General features: G+C 30.8%; 1 protein-coding gene across 2 annotated transcripts in view; it reads right to left on the bottom strand.

The window, feature by feature from the left end:
- Nucleotides 1-14111, bottom strand: part of LOC123703224 (multiple C2 and transmembrane domain-containing protein) — a 137612-nt gene that overhangs the window by 56990 nt on the left and 66511 nt on the right. Inside the window, exon 1 of one of the 2 annotated variants that reach the window (XM_045651154.1) lies at nt 1004-1308. The exons of the other annotated variant lie outside the window; for it this stretch is intronic. Within the exon in view, the coding sequence (XP_045507110.1) occupies nt 1004-1121 (118 nt within the window). The 5' untranslated portion in view covers nt 1122-1308. Of the gene's footprint in view, nt 1-1003; nt 1309-14111 lie in introns of those variants that run through there. 2 annotated transcript variants of the gene reach the window in all.

Raw genomic sequence — 14111 nt, 5'->3', positions numbered from 1 at the left:
TGTGCATTCAAAATTGGTCTTTGTACTTGAAAAGTAGCTACAACTCCTAGTCCTGAAATTGGCAAAGGCTAAGGAACCGGGGCGCGTGATGAAACACGATTCAAGATACATGTGACGTGTTTATTCAGAATGCAATTTAAACATGGAAGCCAATCTTCACAGATTCATGGTCGGATTTACGTGACCAGCACTAAGCACTTAGTTACTAATCTCGTGTAAACCGGCCATTAGTATGTGCAGTGAGTGAAAAAAAAAGAAAAGGAAAATCGGTGACGATTCTATTATCATTTTTTCCCTCTAATCTGCATAATAATATGAAACATCATAAAGACTTCTTAACTGCATTGCTTGCCGTTAATTTTCGTATTTTATCGAAATTATACGAAAACTAAGATCTTATGTAATAATAAGTTTGAATATGTTGTTAAATCGAATGTTAGAAACTCTCACGGCATACATTATGAAGTAAATAGTTACCTAATCTTCCAGCTTCAATAGTTCCAAGTTGGAATTACTTGAAGTTTGTCAAAGGGACATTTCCGTGTTGAAATGTAAATAGTTTGAAACACTTTGTAACTTTAGTTTATTTAATCGTAACCAATTTGTCATAAATTAATTTCAGTATGATAATTAACACGTTGACAGTCTACCACTATCCAATGATCGTCTGATAAATATGCGTTTGCTATCCAACAAACAATAGGAATTCAGTGCCATTTTGTGACGTCATAAGTGTAAATTCAAACGAGTTTTATAATGTAAGTTAAACATTTTCGTTTGTATTTAATATTGATGAAAGAGTTAGATCAAATAAAATGAACCATTGCTGAAATGCAAAATGGATTTCTAAGTGATCGTGGTCTCTGTCACTTTTGGTCCTTTTCTTTGGATGGCATTATTAACAGTATTTTTTAATATTTTAATCATCTGCAGATAGAACAGCTGATTACAAGCGTTCTTGAATCATTCTATCCTTGTCTCACATTAGACAACTACAACTTACCATCTCTCTTTCGGAAGAGGCGCATTCTCCGCCACTTCCTGACAGCTAGTTTAATTTTCTTCATCAGAGCACAGTTCGTGAGCGCATTTAATAATCTGTGGCGCCATATTGAACACATTTATTTATTGTCTGTGGCTGTACATTATATTGGCGGGTTATCGCATTGTAACTATTTTTTTTTATTTTTTGTTTTTATTTTTCGTGTAAATTACAATTTATTGTGTTCATGATGTTCCAGATTTTCCTTGAACTACGTCACACATTTTGTGTGTCTCCCATATTTGATGTGTTTTTTAATATCTACCGTTGAGTTCTTTAAAAAAATTACTCTGGTTGTAACGGGATTGCTATTTGAACACGAAATTAAACCCGTCACACAAAGATAAAATGCAAAGATTTTAAAATCGTTCATATTGATATATCTTCGAGAGGATATATTTGGCTGCAAAAACCGCCATTTTAATTTTCTCTCAGGCTTAAATTCATCAAACCGTTTACACTAGAAAGCGAGCCACGAAATTTACACACACCTAAAGCAATTCTCTTTTTTATGCAGTCGGGTAAACAATAAAACTGTGAGGATGCGGGTTTATAATATATTTTATCATAGTTATTTTAAAAACTGGTTATTCGGTGTTTTAGAGATAAAGTTAGTAGAAATAATGTTATGCGAATAGAAAATTAACAAGAACTAAGAAGCAACGCTCAAGAGAATTTATCAAGCTTCTATTGCATGGTTAAATTACTGATAAATTGAAAGTTTAACATTTCAGTTAGGTATAAAGTTACCAAACAGCGCAGTTAAAATTAAAAATAGGTACAATTTTTGGAAAGTAAAATTAATATTATTATCAAAGAATTTGAAAATAAAGATTTGTCAATTGGCAAAGAAATTTGACCTACCTACCTACTTACAAATATCTGAACGATTACATGAAAAATTTCATCCGTACTTACGCGTTAGGTTATTACTGTACCTATACAGTTTTTCAGTAATTAGTGACGTAGAAACAAAATAATTAATTCTGTTAATATTTTTTTAATTTTAATGAAAAATACGGAAATATAAACTCACTTATATTTTCAAGCTTCAATTTTGTTATTCTTGGTACTAATAATTCGCTAGAGTACCTACTCTTTGAGTTCCTAAGTATTTGATAATTGAAGTCTTCGCGTTGAAAAATGAGAGATGAAATAGTCTGGTTTTGGGTGTACGAAAGCTGTATTTACCATTGAGTCAGACCTCACAAATTTCAAACTAGTATTATAAGAGAAAATTGAAATAAGAGAAATTCCAGTAGAACAGGGTGCAAAGCCATAGTGTACCTATTAATTAATATATTTAATATTATATATATATACGGAATAGTAAATAAGCTTTGATTTTTTGCCTTGGAAATTTATTTTCAAAATTTTTAAAGATTAGAAAAAATACACGAACACGAGGCGGGATTCGAACCCGCGTCTTCCGCCAATTTTTTAAAAGAATGTTTTCTATTCTTTAAAAATGTATATAATTCAATCACATTTTCATTTTAGTTCTTATTGATATTGAAACATTAGCAGTCTCTGAAACTAATTTCTAATTACGCTATAAGAAAAGCCTCAAGCAATCATTAATCGTCTGCAGCTTTCTCGGTTCCCTTTATATCGATGAGCCAAACTAGTGATGTAACGACTCGTAGGCGGAGTTTTCCCTTGTTTGTCCCTTCTAGTCTTTTGTCTTTTGAAAGTTCATGCGTTTATGTTTACTTACATAGAATATAATAAAAAGACTCTATTTCTTCATTAATATTCAACTATGAATTAAGTGAAGCGAGTTGAGGCAATTGTATAAGAATCACAGATTACGGAGATTTGGAGAGTTTTCACGGATTTATTATAAATGGATAATTTTGAATATTTCAAACGGAATAGGATTTTATTTGTGGAGAGTAGGTAAAAATTTATGTAAAACATTTATTTTGCATGTAACTAAGTGATATAAAATAAAATCTGTTGATATGTTCGGAGAATGTGTCATTAATTGGATGATAGTGAATAATAAAGTATCCATACTAATATTATAAATGCGAAAGTAACTCTGTCTGTCTGTTACTCAACGAACCAATTTGCATGAAATTTGGTATAGAGATACTTTGATACCCGAGAAAGGACATAGGATAGGTTTTATCCCGGAAATCCCACGAGAACGGGAATTATGCCGGATTTTCTTTGACTGCGCGGGCGATGCTGCCCGGGTGGAAAGCTAGTATGGTATAAATTAACAATTATCTCGATGTATAAATAAACATTTCTCTAAATAGAAATAGACGATATTATTTTTATCCAACAAAGTAATTCTTATTTTGAATTATGTCAATTTGGCGGAGAAATAAATTTAAATTTGGAACAGCTTATTTGGGTTAGAGTCGTCGACGCTTTCCCAGTTGCCAGTATCGATTTCGATTTAACGCTACCGGAAATTCAACAAGGCTGTATTCGAAATTTAAATCGAGTTTTATTTGTAAAAAGTAAATATTTACAAAATTCACTCATGTAATAATAATATAATCTATGACATTTTTATTGAGGTTAAAATATAAATTTATTAAAAAAATTAAAGCGATAAATATATTATATATCTATTCAATAGCTGTTAGTGTCGAGTTTAGAATTTCAGTATTTTATGTAGTAAGTACGTAGGTACTTAGGTACTCTAGTAAGTTTCAATGTAATAGTAATAGTATAGTATCTGTGGTGTAATAACAAATATAAATCAATACTATATTTTTTATCGATTATTAACATTTTTTATGTAAACATTTTAAAACCAACCAGGAAACAGAAAATTGATTAATTAACTTTCAGTAAAATTATGCCAAAAACAAGAAACATTGCGACTGAAGTCCTGAACGTTTGAATCCTTGCCAAAACGGTCAAGGACAAGCCATTCAGTTACAAATGTTATTTGCTTACTTTATATTTACGACAAACATGAATGGAAACGTAATAATAAATATTGTGTTTTATGGCCTTTTATGGCTATAGTTTAAAAATTAATATTTGTTAAAAGATAAAATGTAATAATCTCTGTAAGTAACTAATTGTTCGAATGTACGGAGTCACATTCATTGTAAAATAAAATAATAATTTGGAAAACCGGAAATAGAAAATTAAGACGAATCTGAGATTAAAATTCACCAAAAATATTAGCAAATCACTAAAATTAAGAAAAAATATATATTAAGTCAGCCGTTTATTCCGGCTTCGCCTTGATTGGATGAATCAAAAAATATGCTCTGGTTGTTTCTTGATAAATAATACCTAACTATATAATTTCCCAAAAATCTAATCTTCTATACCATTAGTTTACAAAAACATCCCACCAACTCATAAAATATTGTCTACTAGCTTACCGCCCGCTTTGTCTAAAACCTAATAAATTATATACTTAAACCATCCTCTTGAATCACTCTATCTATTAAAAAAAACCGCATCAAAATCCGTTGCGAAGTTTTAAAGATTTATGCATACAAAGGGACAGAGAAAGCGACTTTATTTTATACTATGTAGTGATGCCTAAGTGTCTAGTGGTCTAACGCACGTTGGAGAAAACTTTAACGAAGAAGAGGGGAAGAAACTTTATGACTACCAAGTATTCTATACCAGTAACTTGTTCTAAAACTCTGACAAACATCTATTTTCTATAAACTTTGTCCTTACACTATTTGCAGCGTTTTAGTTTTTTTTAATGTGGCTGGTTAATGCTACGAGCCTACTAGTTAAGACCTTGAAATTATGGTTGGTAAAAAGACGAAAGAAGAATATCTGTAGAATTCGTAAATCAACTAAGTACTAAACAAAGATCACAGCATAATATAATAAGTTTAATACCATAATACTATGTTACATCGCAATATTATAATTATCTATGTAGCTATTCTTAAATAAAGTCTTTGTTCTGGCAGTTGTTGTCGTTATTTAAAAGGCTAATTTGCACGATCCATGTACAGTATTACGGTAATTAATTAAATTAAAAAAATAAATAACTAGAAGCAGCATAAAACGGGCCAAGCCCATACTGAGAATATTTACAGCAAACTTACAAGTATTTTAACTATGCATTTTTTTTTCATTTAACTATCTATCTATATTAGGTATTTTAGACTGTAACTGTATATTTACCCTTGTTAAACTCATACTTGTGATAGCAAGTAAAAATGAAATTTCACAAAATATGTACCCAATTTTGTATCAAACGCCCCAGCATGTCAGAGGAATAAATTGAAATGTGGCTTGTCGGTCTACCTTCACGTCGTTACAGTTTCAGAGAAACTTTTCGCCACATCAAATATTTATATGAAATAAATGCTCTTAATGTTGTAGGCTGAAATATCTTTAAGAAAACATTAAGTGAAGCTTTTAAAAGTAATTTTTCTAATAGGTTCTTTGAAGTTTTTATCTTTTTCTTTGTTAATTAATATTATTAAAACATTGTATTTATATCAATCTATAGGTACTAATATTATAAAGAGGAAAGTTTTGTAATTATATATGTAATATGTATAATATGTACTAGATTTCCGCCCGCGGCTTCGCCCGCGTTTGCAAAGGAAAACCCGCATAGTTCCCGTTCCCGTGGGATTTCCGGGATAAAAACTATCCGATGTGTTAATCCAAGTTACCCTCTATATGTGTGCTAAATTTCATTGTAATTGGTTCAGTAATTTTTACGTGAAAGAGAGACAAACATCCATACATCCATACAAACTTTCGCATAATTATCATATTAGTAGGATGTATGTATGGTTTTCACGCATAAACTACTGGATCGATTTTGATGAAATTTGGCACCGACAATCTTTAGACCCTGAGAAAGAACATAGGCTACCTTTTATTGCGAAATATGAACCACGGGCGAAGCCGGGGCGGACCGCTAGTATTCATGTATAATATTATGTATTATAATATCATGGCATTCTAGATAATTACCAAATAATGAAAATTATGAATTGTATCCTTTCCTAATATTACGACTTATAAGCATCAAAAGTGATAAAAAAACACAACAAAGACATTTTAAATCTGTATTCTATAATTTATTCAGTGTCGAAGTTGCCATGTCTAACAAAGACTTCGAGTAGGCTTAGTGATTGGAAGACCTTCGTTGTAGTGCTATGAGTGATCACACTTAGAGATAAAACACATTTGAGTAGGCAAGGTGAGATGTTTTTGTTGTTTTCTTTTGTATTAAACGAGGATTGAAAGAGAATGTCGTGTGACGTTATTTTGAGGAATCAAAGGTTCCTGATATAGCTTTGTACAGCTAATTAAACATTTGGCACAGCTAATATATTCAATTAGCTGTGCCAAATGTCACCCGCGAAAAAAAGTAAAAATTAAAATTTTCAACCAAATATCTCCACTATATAATTATACTATAATATGTACGTAATATTATAAACTTTTATTATCTTTTTAAATAAACTAAGCCATTGTAGAACTTAGAAGCTATTTAGTAAAAATATGATTTTTTATATAAAAAAGGTTTTTTTTATTAACACCGCTTTATAATCCGCCTTGTGTAGTGCAATTAGGATTATGCTTGGAATGCATAAATTTTCCTACAGCTTGTTTAAAGTTATGCTAAGATTATTGCAATAAGCTCGTCTAGTCTAGGAAGTTGAAAATTATGTATACTGCATCTTCATCTCTTTTAACTAATGTAGACGTTATTTCTTACTAGCTTTCCACCCGCAGCTTCGCCCGGGCAGTCAAAGAAAAACCCGCATAGTTCCCGTTCCCATGGGGTTTCCGGGATAAAACCTGTCCTATTTCCCGGGGTAAAAAGTAGCCTATGTCCTTTCCCGGGTAACCGAGTAACAGACAGACAGACAGAGTTACTTTTGCATTTATAATATTAAGTATGGATGAAGATAGAAGCCAAAATTTTCATCTCTACTGACTATGTAACACTTATATTTCTGCTTACAAAAAAACTTGACTAATAGTATCTTTTTCCACTGTAATAAAATACTTTTACGTCAGTAGTAAAAATGCGTATTAATTTTAAGCCCAATTTTTCTAAAGGTTGTACGAACTTCGTAGCAGTCATAAAAACAAGTCTGGAATATCTTTGATAAATCTTTGTCGGATTGTATTACAAGTAAATGACACAGTAAATGACGCTACTTCTGCGTAATATAGAATAAGGGTTGGCTGCAATAAATTTTTATCCTCACAGTCGCGGCAGCTGCTCTATTAAATAAATTGTGTCCACTACACCATGGGCAGCGTTGGCCCAACAAATGGTCGCCGATGTTTGCCGCACTTACGGCGCTTATGAAGTCATCTACAACGACGGCGAATCAAGAATTTAGCTCTCTAAACTTTCGTGGTTGTCTCTATCGCCCAACGCTGCCCATTGTGTACAGAGACCATTTTACAAATATATAATTACATTTACAATAAACACTTCTAATCACAAAATAATCCCCATAAAGAACTCAATTGTATAATAAAGAATTATCTTATTCCTCTTCACGTGAGATCCTTCTATTCGCGTTTTATACGAGGTTAAAGCCCTTGAGAGCTATCAATTTTGCTAATTTACTTTGTTGATTTTCCATTTATCTTTAAAACCATCGCGTGTACAAGGAAACTCGTTTTATGACCGATTATAGATTAGCTGTCTTTTGAATGTATGGGTTTTTATTTGTTTGTAAAGATAAAATAATTTACGAGTTCTCTGACTTATTGAGACGGTATTAAAATTTTAAAATTACATTTTCAAGGCAAATAAAATATGAACATAAGTAAAGAAGTAATGCCTAGAATTTCATCAGTAATATTATGATTAACAGATTTGAAAGAGCCTATGTTGCTCTCGCACTAGACCGCTTTTCCATGCTAGATTCTCATTGGATAGGCTTCAATATTAATTAACAAATGACAATAGTTTTCAATTTCATTCCGCTCCACTGAACAATGCAACACAAATTCTTATCTGAACGAAGCCTAGTGTTAATTTCAATTAAATTCTTTACAAAACCATTTGCATTGTCGACGATTTTCAGTTTTAAAAAACTCACACTATTCGCAGATATCTTAACTTAGTTTTTCCATTTTGTTTACAGAAACAATTAGAGCTTTTCGAGAGATTTTATAAAATGACAGTTTTAAAGTAGTTGTACTCAAAGTAAAATGTTAAAAGAATTGGTAGGTATATTGAAAACAACAGTACTATTTTGCGAAGGCGATTGTTTTCATTGTTCTTTTGCATTCTTACCCCACAATAGGTTAAACAAAAACATGAAATATAAATAAGTAAATTAAATGACACATTCATCTAATTCATATACAGCATTGTTTTTGCTATTGTCTTAAAATCCTTATAACACACAAGAAATATCGGTGTATGAAAACGACTGTAAGATGAAATATCACTTCGCTCTAGTTTTAAACTGGACTCGGCTGTTGGGTCACCGATTTTAAGATATTGCAAAGTTTAAGCATATTTTTTGGGCTTCATGGCTTGTTAAAATTAACTGTGATTATTCCCCTTTGTTCATTTTAGTTATTTTGTGTTATTGAAATTGTAAAAATAATAATAAGTATCATTTTAAACTAAGTTATTGCGACTGTCTTACTATGTAGGTATCTGAAATGTTCTGGGTATTTGAGCAGAACATTTTAAATTTAACTCTAGTACTTAAATTATGAATTAATTTCGTTTATTTAGAAATAGCAAATTTTAACGTTTGTAACGTAGCGAACAATTTTTTAAAAACCACGTGGGTTTTAATATTATCAATGAGTTGCGGTTTTCAAAACAAATTCTAATAAATACAATATTTTATATAACGCTCGGTATTGATAAAAGACGGTTTATCATGCTTCCTGTCACAAATGTAGAATATTTCTAAACCGTACAAAGGGCAAACGTGCAAAGAATAAATATGGATTAAAATAAACAAAATCTCGATATATTATAATATTCGTTGAGCTTTTGTAGTTTTTCCGTATTCGTAAATATGTTGATAACATCGATGCCTTATCCATACAAAGTAAACAAACACATTGCTGTTAGAACATACCTAAAAATCACGTTTCAATTTTTAGGTCAACGTAGAATAACGGAAGTATCATAACAAATAACAAACACGCATGACTTGACATTTAAAACTATCAATATTGAAATGAGATGTTATAATGTCTATGATATTTGAATTACAATGTTATCACAGAATACATAATAGTAGCTAAGCGCTAATGTTATGTTAAAATCGTGTGTTCGTTGTTTAATTTGTATTTTGAAATTAACTTGTAATTGTGAGAAATTTTTTGTACCTAAGTGTTTAATAAGTATATTATTTTTAGGAATATAATAAAAATACCTACCTACTAGCTTTCTTTATCGGATCGGATTAGGATGCAGTTTTTTTAATAGGTAGAGTCTTGAATGACTCTTCCTATTAGGAACGTTTCACTGTATGATTTAGTTTAGCTAGTGTGCTAACTTACAACGGGTAAAATCAGGACAAGTGGCTAGTTTATAAGAATGATTGATAATAAGAGTTGGGATATGTTAGTTAATACGATACATCAATAATCATGCTCATGTTATACGAATAGCACTTTATTTTGTACAAAAATAGCGTATTTCTTGTAATGAAGGATGACCGAAGCGTGCCCCTAATCGTCTCGAAATTCAACCCTAATTTGTGACATTTGAAATTTAAATACCACGGAAATATAAACGAGTTCAAATTTAAAACTATTGTCCGGTTTGTTGTGCCATTAATTATAAAACCTAAAGGGTGGTTTTGTATTGTGCTCAACAACGTCATACTTTGCTTTATATATAACTGAAAATGTATAAATTTAGATGTTATATTGCTGTATAGGTGTATAATAAACTAGCCTTCCATTCGAGGATACATCCGCATCGTCTAAAAATTAAGTACCTATTAATAATTAGTCAATAAAAACCTCTAGATGCACGCACCTTAAGATGCGGAAAACAGAAAATGGGTGTACTAATGTTTTGAATTAATCACGAATAAAACTACAGACTCGAAGGAGGACTTTGTTTTATAAAATTTTTAATACTAAGTAATTATCTACTCAATTAACAATCAATGAAAAAAAAATTATAACCCCCTGTTATTTGTACCTATGATAATATATTATGTAGTTTATCCAAAATATTAATGTAAGAAGTATGTTTTCACATTAAATATTTAAAAAACCTGTTAGGTATTCTTATTCATAATAATATAATAATTATGCATCTCTAGCATTGTAATAACAACAAACTTTTCTCGTTTGTTAGAATAATTATCCTTTAGCTGAAGCGCAAAGCAAAAAGATAAAATTAATTATTAAAGCACTTATGTATAGTTTAAATAAAATTATAAAAGTAGTAAGTTAATATTTGTAAGAAATAAACTATTTCAAACATAATAATATACAGTTGTATGTGACACAAAATATTAAAAAAATGTGTGCGTGTACAAGTGTACACACGTAAGAAGTGAAACTTCTTTATGACTATATATTTGAAAAAATAATTTACTATATGCAACTTTACACAAATACATCGTATTACGCGTGGTAGGGATAAGAAAAAGATGGCGCGTAACGGAAAAATGTCACGCGTAACAAAAATGTTACATACCTACCTACACTTATTTTTTTTCCAACCCCCGATAAAGAAGTTGGTTTCACTTCAATAAAGCCACTTGATACATTTGTTTGTCTATCATGAGACAATATTAATAATTCAATTTAACAAAGCAGGAAATACGATAAAAATATCTCTATTCTAACAAAAACAAAATAATATATTTGTGCGAGCAAAAGCGCGTAGACAACAGAAATAAATTTCTAAAACTTTATTGTTCCGTAACTGCTTACAGTAACGAAGACAGAGAGCCTCTAGATAAAGGAAAAATGTTTAATTTTTTATCTTTACGTGCAAACGGCCAGTATTTTATACTGCTACGATATTGTTTTTTTCCGTATTAGGCAGTATTATTCTTAAAAATTAGGTACGTTTTTAAGATTTAGTTTAAACATTGGGGGCTATTGTTAATCCTAATATATTTATTTTTCATTTTTATTTACGTTTGGTAACTACTGAGCTTTAAAATAAAAATTTCACTTTACTTTTGAACGACGATGCATGAATATTTTCATTGTAACGCCAAAATTGGTCTATTTTGGTGAATTAAAATGATTAATTTCTAAAAATATACTTCAATTTATTTTAGTCATAAAGCTTAATTGTGTAATCAAATAACAATCCCGTTGTTACGCTTTCACCAGAAAAACATTTTGAGTATACATTTTAATAATAATTCATCTCCTGAACGTTCGTATGTTCAAATTATACAACGAAAACGTATGCAAATGTTAGTCTTACATGGAAATTATAATATTTTATGTATGCATTTTAATTTGAAACACAATTATTTGCACTGTTCCAATGTGGACACTGCATCCAATAATTCGTCGATCAACACTTGACAGATCAAAGATTATAAATGAAAAAACGCGGGAAAACAAAATTGGAATGCATCGCACGACTTCCACACACTCGGTTACGAGGCGGACTGATCACAGAAGGAGAGAAAGGGATAGCAATCCCGTGTTAGGATCAGCGCTCACTGAAAGTCCTACATTGTTATAGTACCTACGATTACTAGTATAGTATTGTATTATCTGTGGTAAAGGTACGATAGTGATACAGCTTTAGCTATTTTAGTAGCTTATTGCTAAACTATTGAAGTGTAGTGAGAAATTAAACAGTTTTGATTATGCTTCATTATGCAGCTTGTGCGTAAGCTCATGACTGTGTACGGTCGAAGCGATGCGATGATTAGTACTTTAGATTTGTATAAAGAACATAATAATATAGCCTCCTCGGTGATACCAAGATAATTAACTATATCTATCGTTTCGTTTTCCGTAATATCTTGGCCGAAAAAGTCACTATTTCCGTATTTGTATAAATTCATAGTTTGATATAATCAGAAGGAACTAACCTGCACGACTGCAATATTTCTTATTTGTAACGATTACGCATTTGTAGAATTTGAACGCATTTGAAATGATCATAATTAATTAATAGTATAGAGAGCTAAATATCAGTAGTTTTCCTCTTCTCTTAATTAATGGCTTCACAAGTCATAAATCAGTATTTAGGCCGGTATACGTCAACCCTTATAGACGATGACAATTTGACATATTGGACACTTTAAAAGGCTTGTGCTTATTGCTAGACGATTTGAAAAGTAATGAGTTTGTGGTTCGTAGATGTATTGCTAGATACTATTTTTACATCGTAGGCATATTGTTACAAATGGAATTTTAAGAGAATTATGAAAAATGTACGATTTTAACACAGTGCATTGCTTTTATACTTGTTGTGTAATAAATAATTAAATTACTTATATAAAATTTGTTGTAATTTTATCCTCTTTTTTAAAACTCTGGGGTCATTTGACTATGCTTCTGTGTGTATCAACTTTCCTTTAAAATTTTTCATACAATGAGCGACAGAAAAGGTAGCAAATTTAATATTAGTACAAGCCTTTGTTTCATTTTTCGCAACACATGTTCAAATTTAATACCTATTCTCACATTTGTGCCACTTTAAAGGTCATGGAACCATTCAAATAATATTATCTGAATGAAAGATATCGTGATAATATAACTTAATATAATTATTTTATATAATAATTATAATAATCGCATTTTATCCTTAATTAGTGTAATCGTTTAGAAGCCTACTACTACCTATAAACAACAGTAAGATGATTCCTGGTTGTCCTTTCAATGCAGCTAAATCTAAAATGTAGATCAAGGGTTGCGTTTTAAATTATTTAATAACTGTTTCATAATTTCTTAGACGCTATAACCCTATGGGCCTATAAAAAGAATGACATTATTTTTTGAGTTAGGTACCTACATACTCGTATATACTGGGCAATATCAGGCAATATGCTCAGTGGAAAAGACGTGAATCAACTTACAGATAGCTAAAGCTCCTGTACTTCAGTCTTTATTTCTAGAACTAAAGTTAGGTATTGAAATCGTTCATAGATTTATTCGTTGACTTGGGGTCGTATTGCAAAACTTATACGAGGTCAGGGTTTTGCATATCGCACCGTTGTTTGTTACATTATGTATTGTATAATTAAAATATTTACATGTGCTTTGTAAAACTGTGTTGTTTATTCTAACTAACATGACTGCTGAATTAATATGGTCGATTTTTGAAAGGAATTTGACTGCTCGAAGTTTTTTATTAGTTAGGTTTCCTTTTGTTAGGGAATAAAAAATACCCGCGGCCCCATCATTAAAGCAGCTCGACGGAACACAGTGGGGTTTTAGTCGGTAAGAATCCGACATAACCCACGGCTCCTTCCCCGGGGGCAGTGGGTATCTTTGGAAGATTTCCCCACTATAAAAAAAAGGGAATAAAAAAGAAGCATCCAGGGTCCAACGCGTTACGCGTAGCATTGATTATGGCACAGATAATACTATACCTACTGTTATAGTATGTAGTCTGTAGAGCACATTAACAAAGCGTCAGGCTAATAATAATTATTATTAGTAACATCTAAATAAGAATAACTCAATATTTAGTCTTTATCATTATGAGCATTCCAAATCGTACTAAGTATTTTTTTCATGACCTTTTTTAAGGCATACCTTAAATCCAAATGTTATTTTTACGATAATGTTTCATGAAATAGGTAAAAGCAATATCAAAGACAATCTATAAGGGACGTGACCGAAATATTATTTGAAAGTAAACAAGGTTATTTTTCAGATTACTACGGTCAGAACATGTTTATTATCTTGCAAGTACATTACTCGAAATGTCGAATTTAATATGTTTGAATGTCCTATCCAACAATTAAATGTGCTTTCTTATTGATAATTGTATTTATTGAGGATGTTTTTCATCTTAACAACTTTTTTGATTTATACATTGCAATATTCACAATGAAAATTATAATATCATGAGTTTTAAATCTTAAACCACAGCTCTAACGATCTATAAAATACTGAAAATCTATTTAGACGTTATGTACTTACCTAATTAGAAATGACC

The sequence above is a fragment of the Colias croceus genome, chromosome 25 (assembly GCF_905220415.1).
Source record: "Colias croceus chromosome 25, ilColCroc2.1".
NCBI classification, from domain to species: domain Eukaryota; kingdom Metazoa; phylum Arthropoda; class Insecta; order Lepidoptera; family Pieridae; genus Colias; species Colias croceus.
Note: the sequence above shows the minus strand (reverse complement) of the source record. Positions and strands in the feature narration are given on the sequence as shown.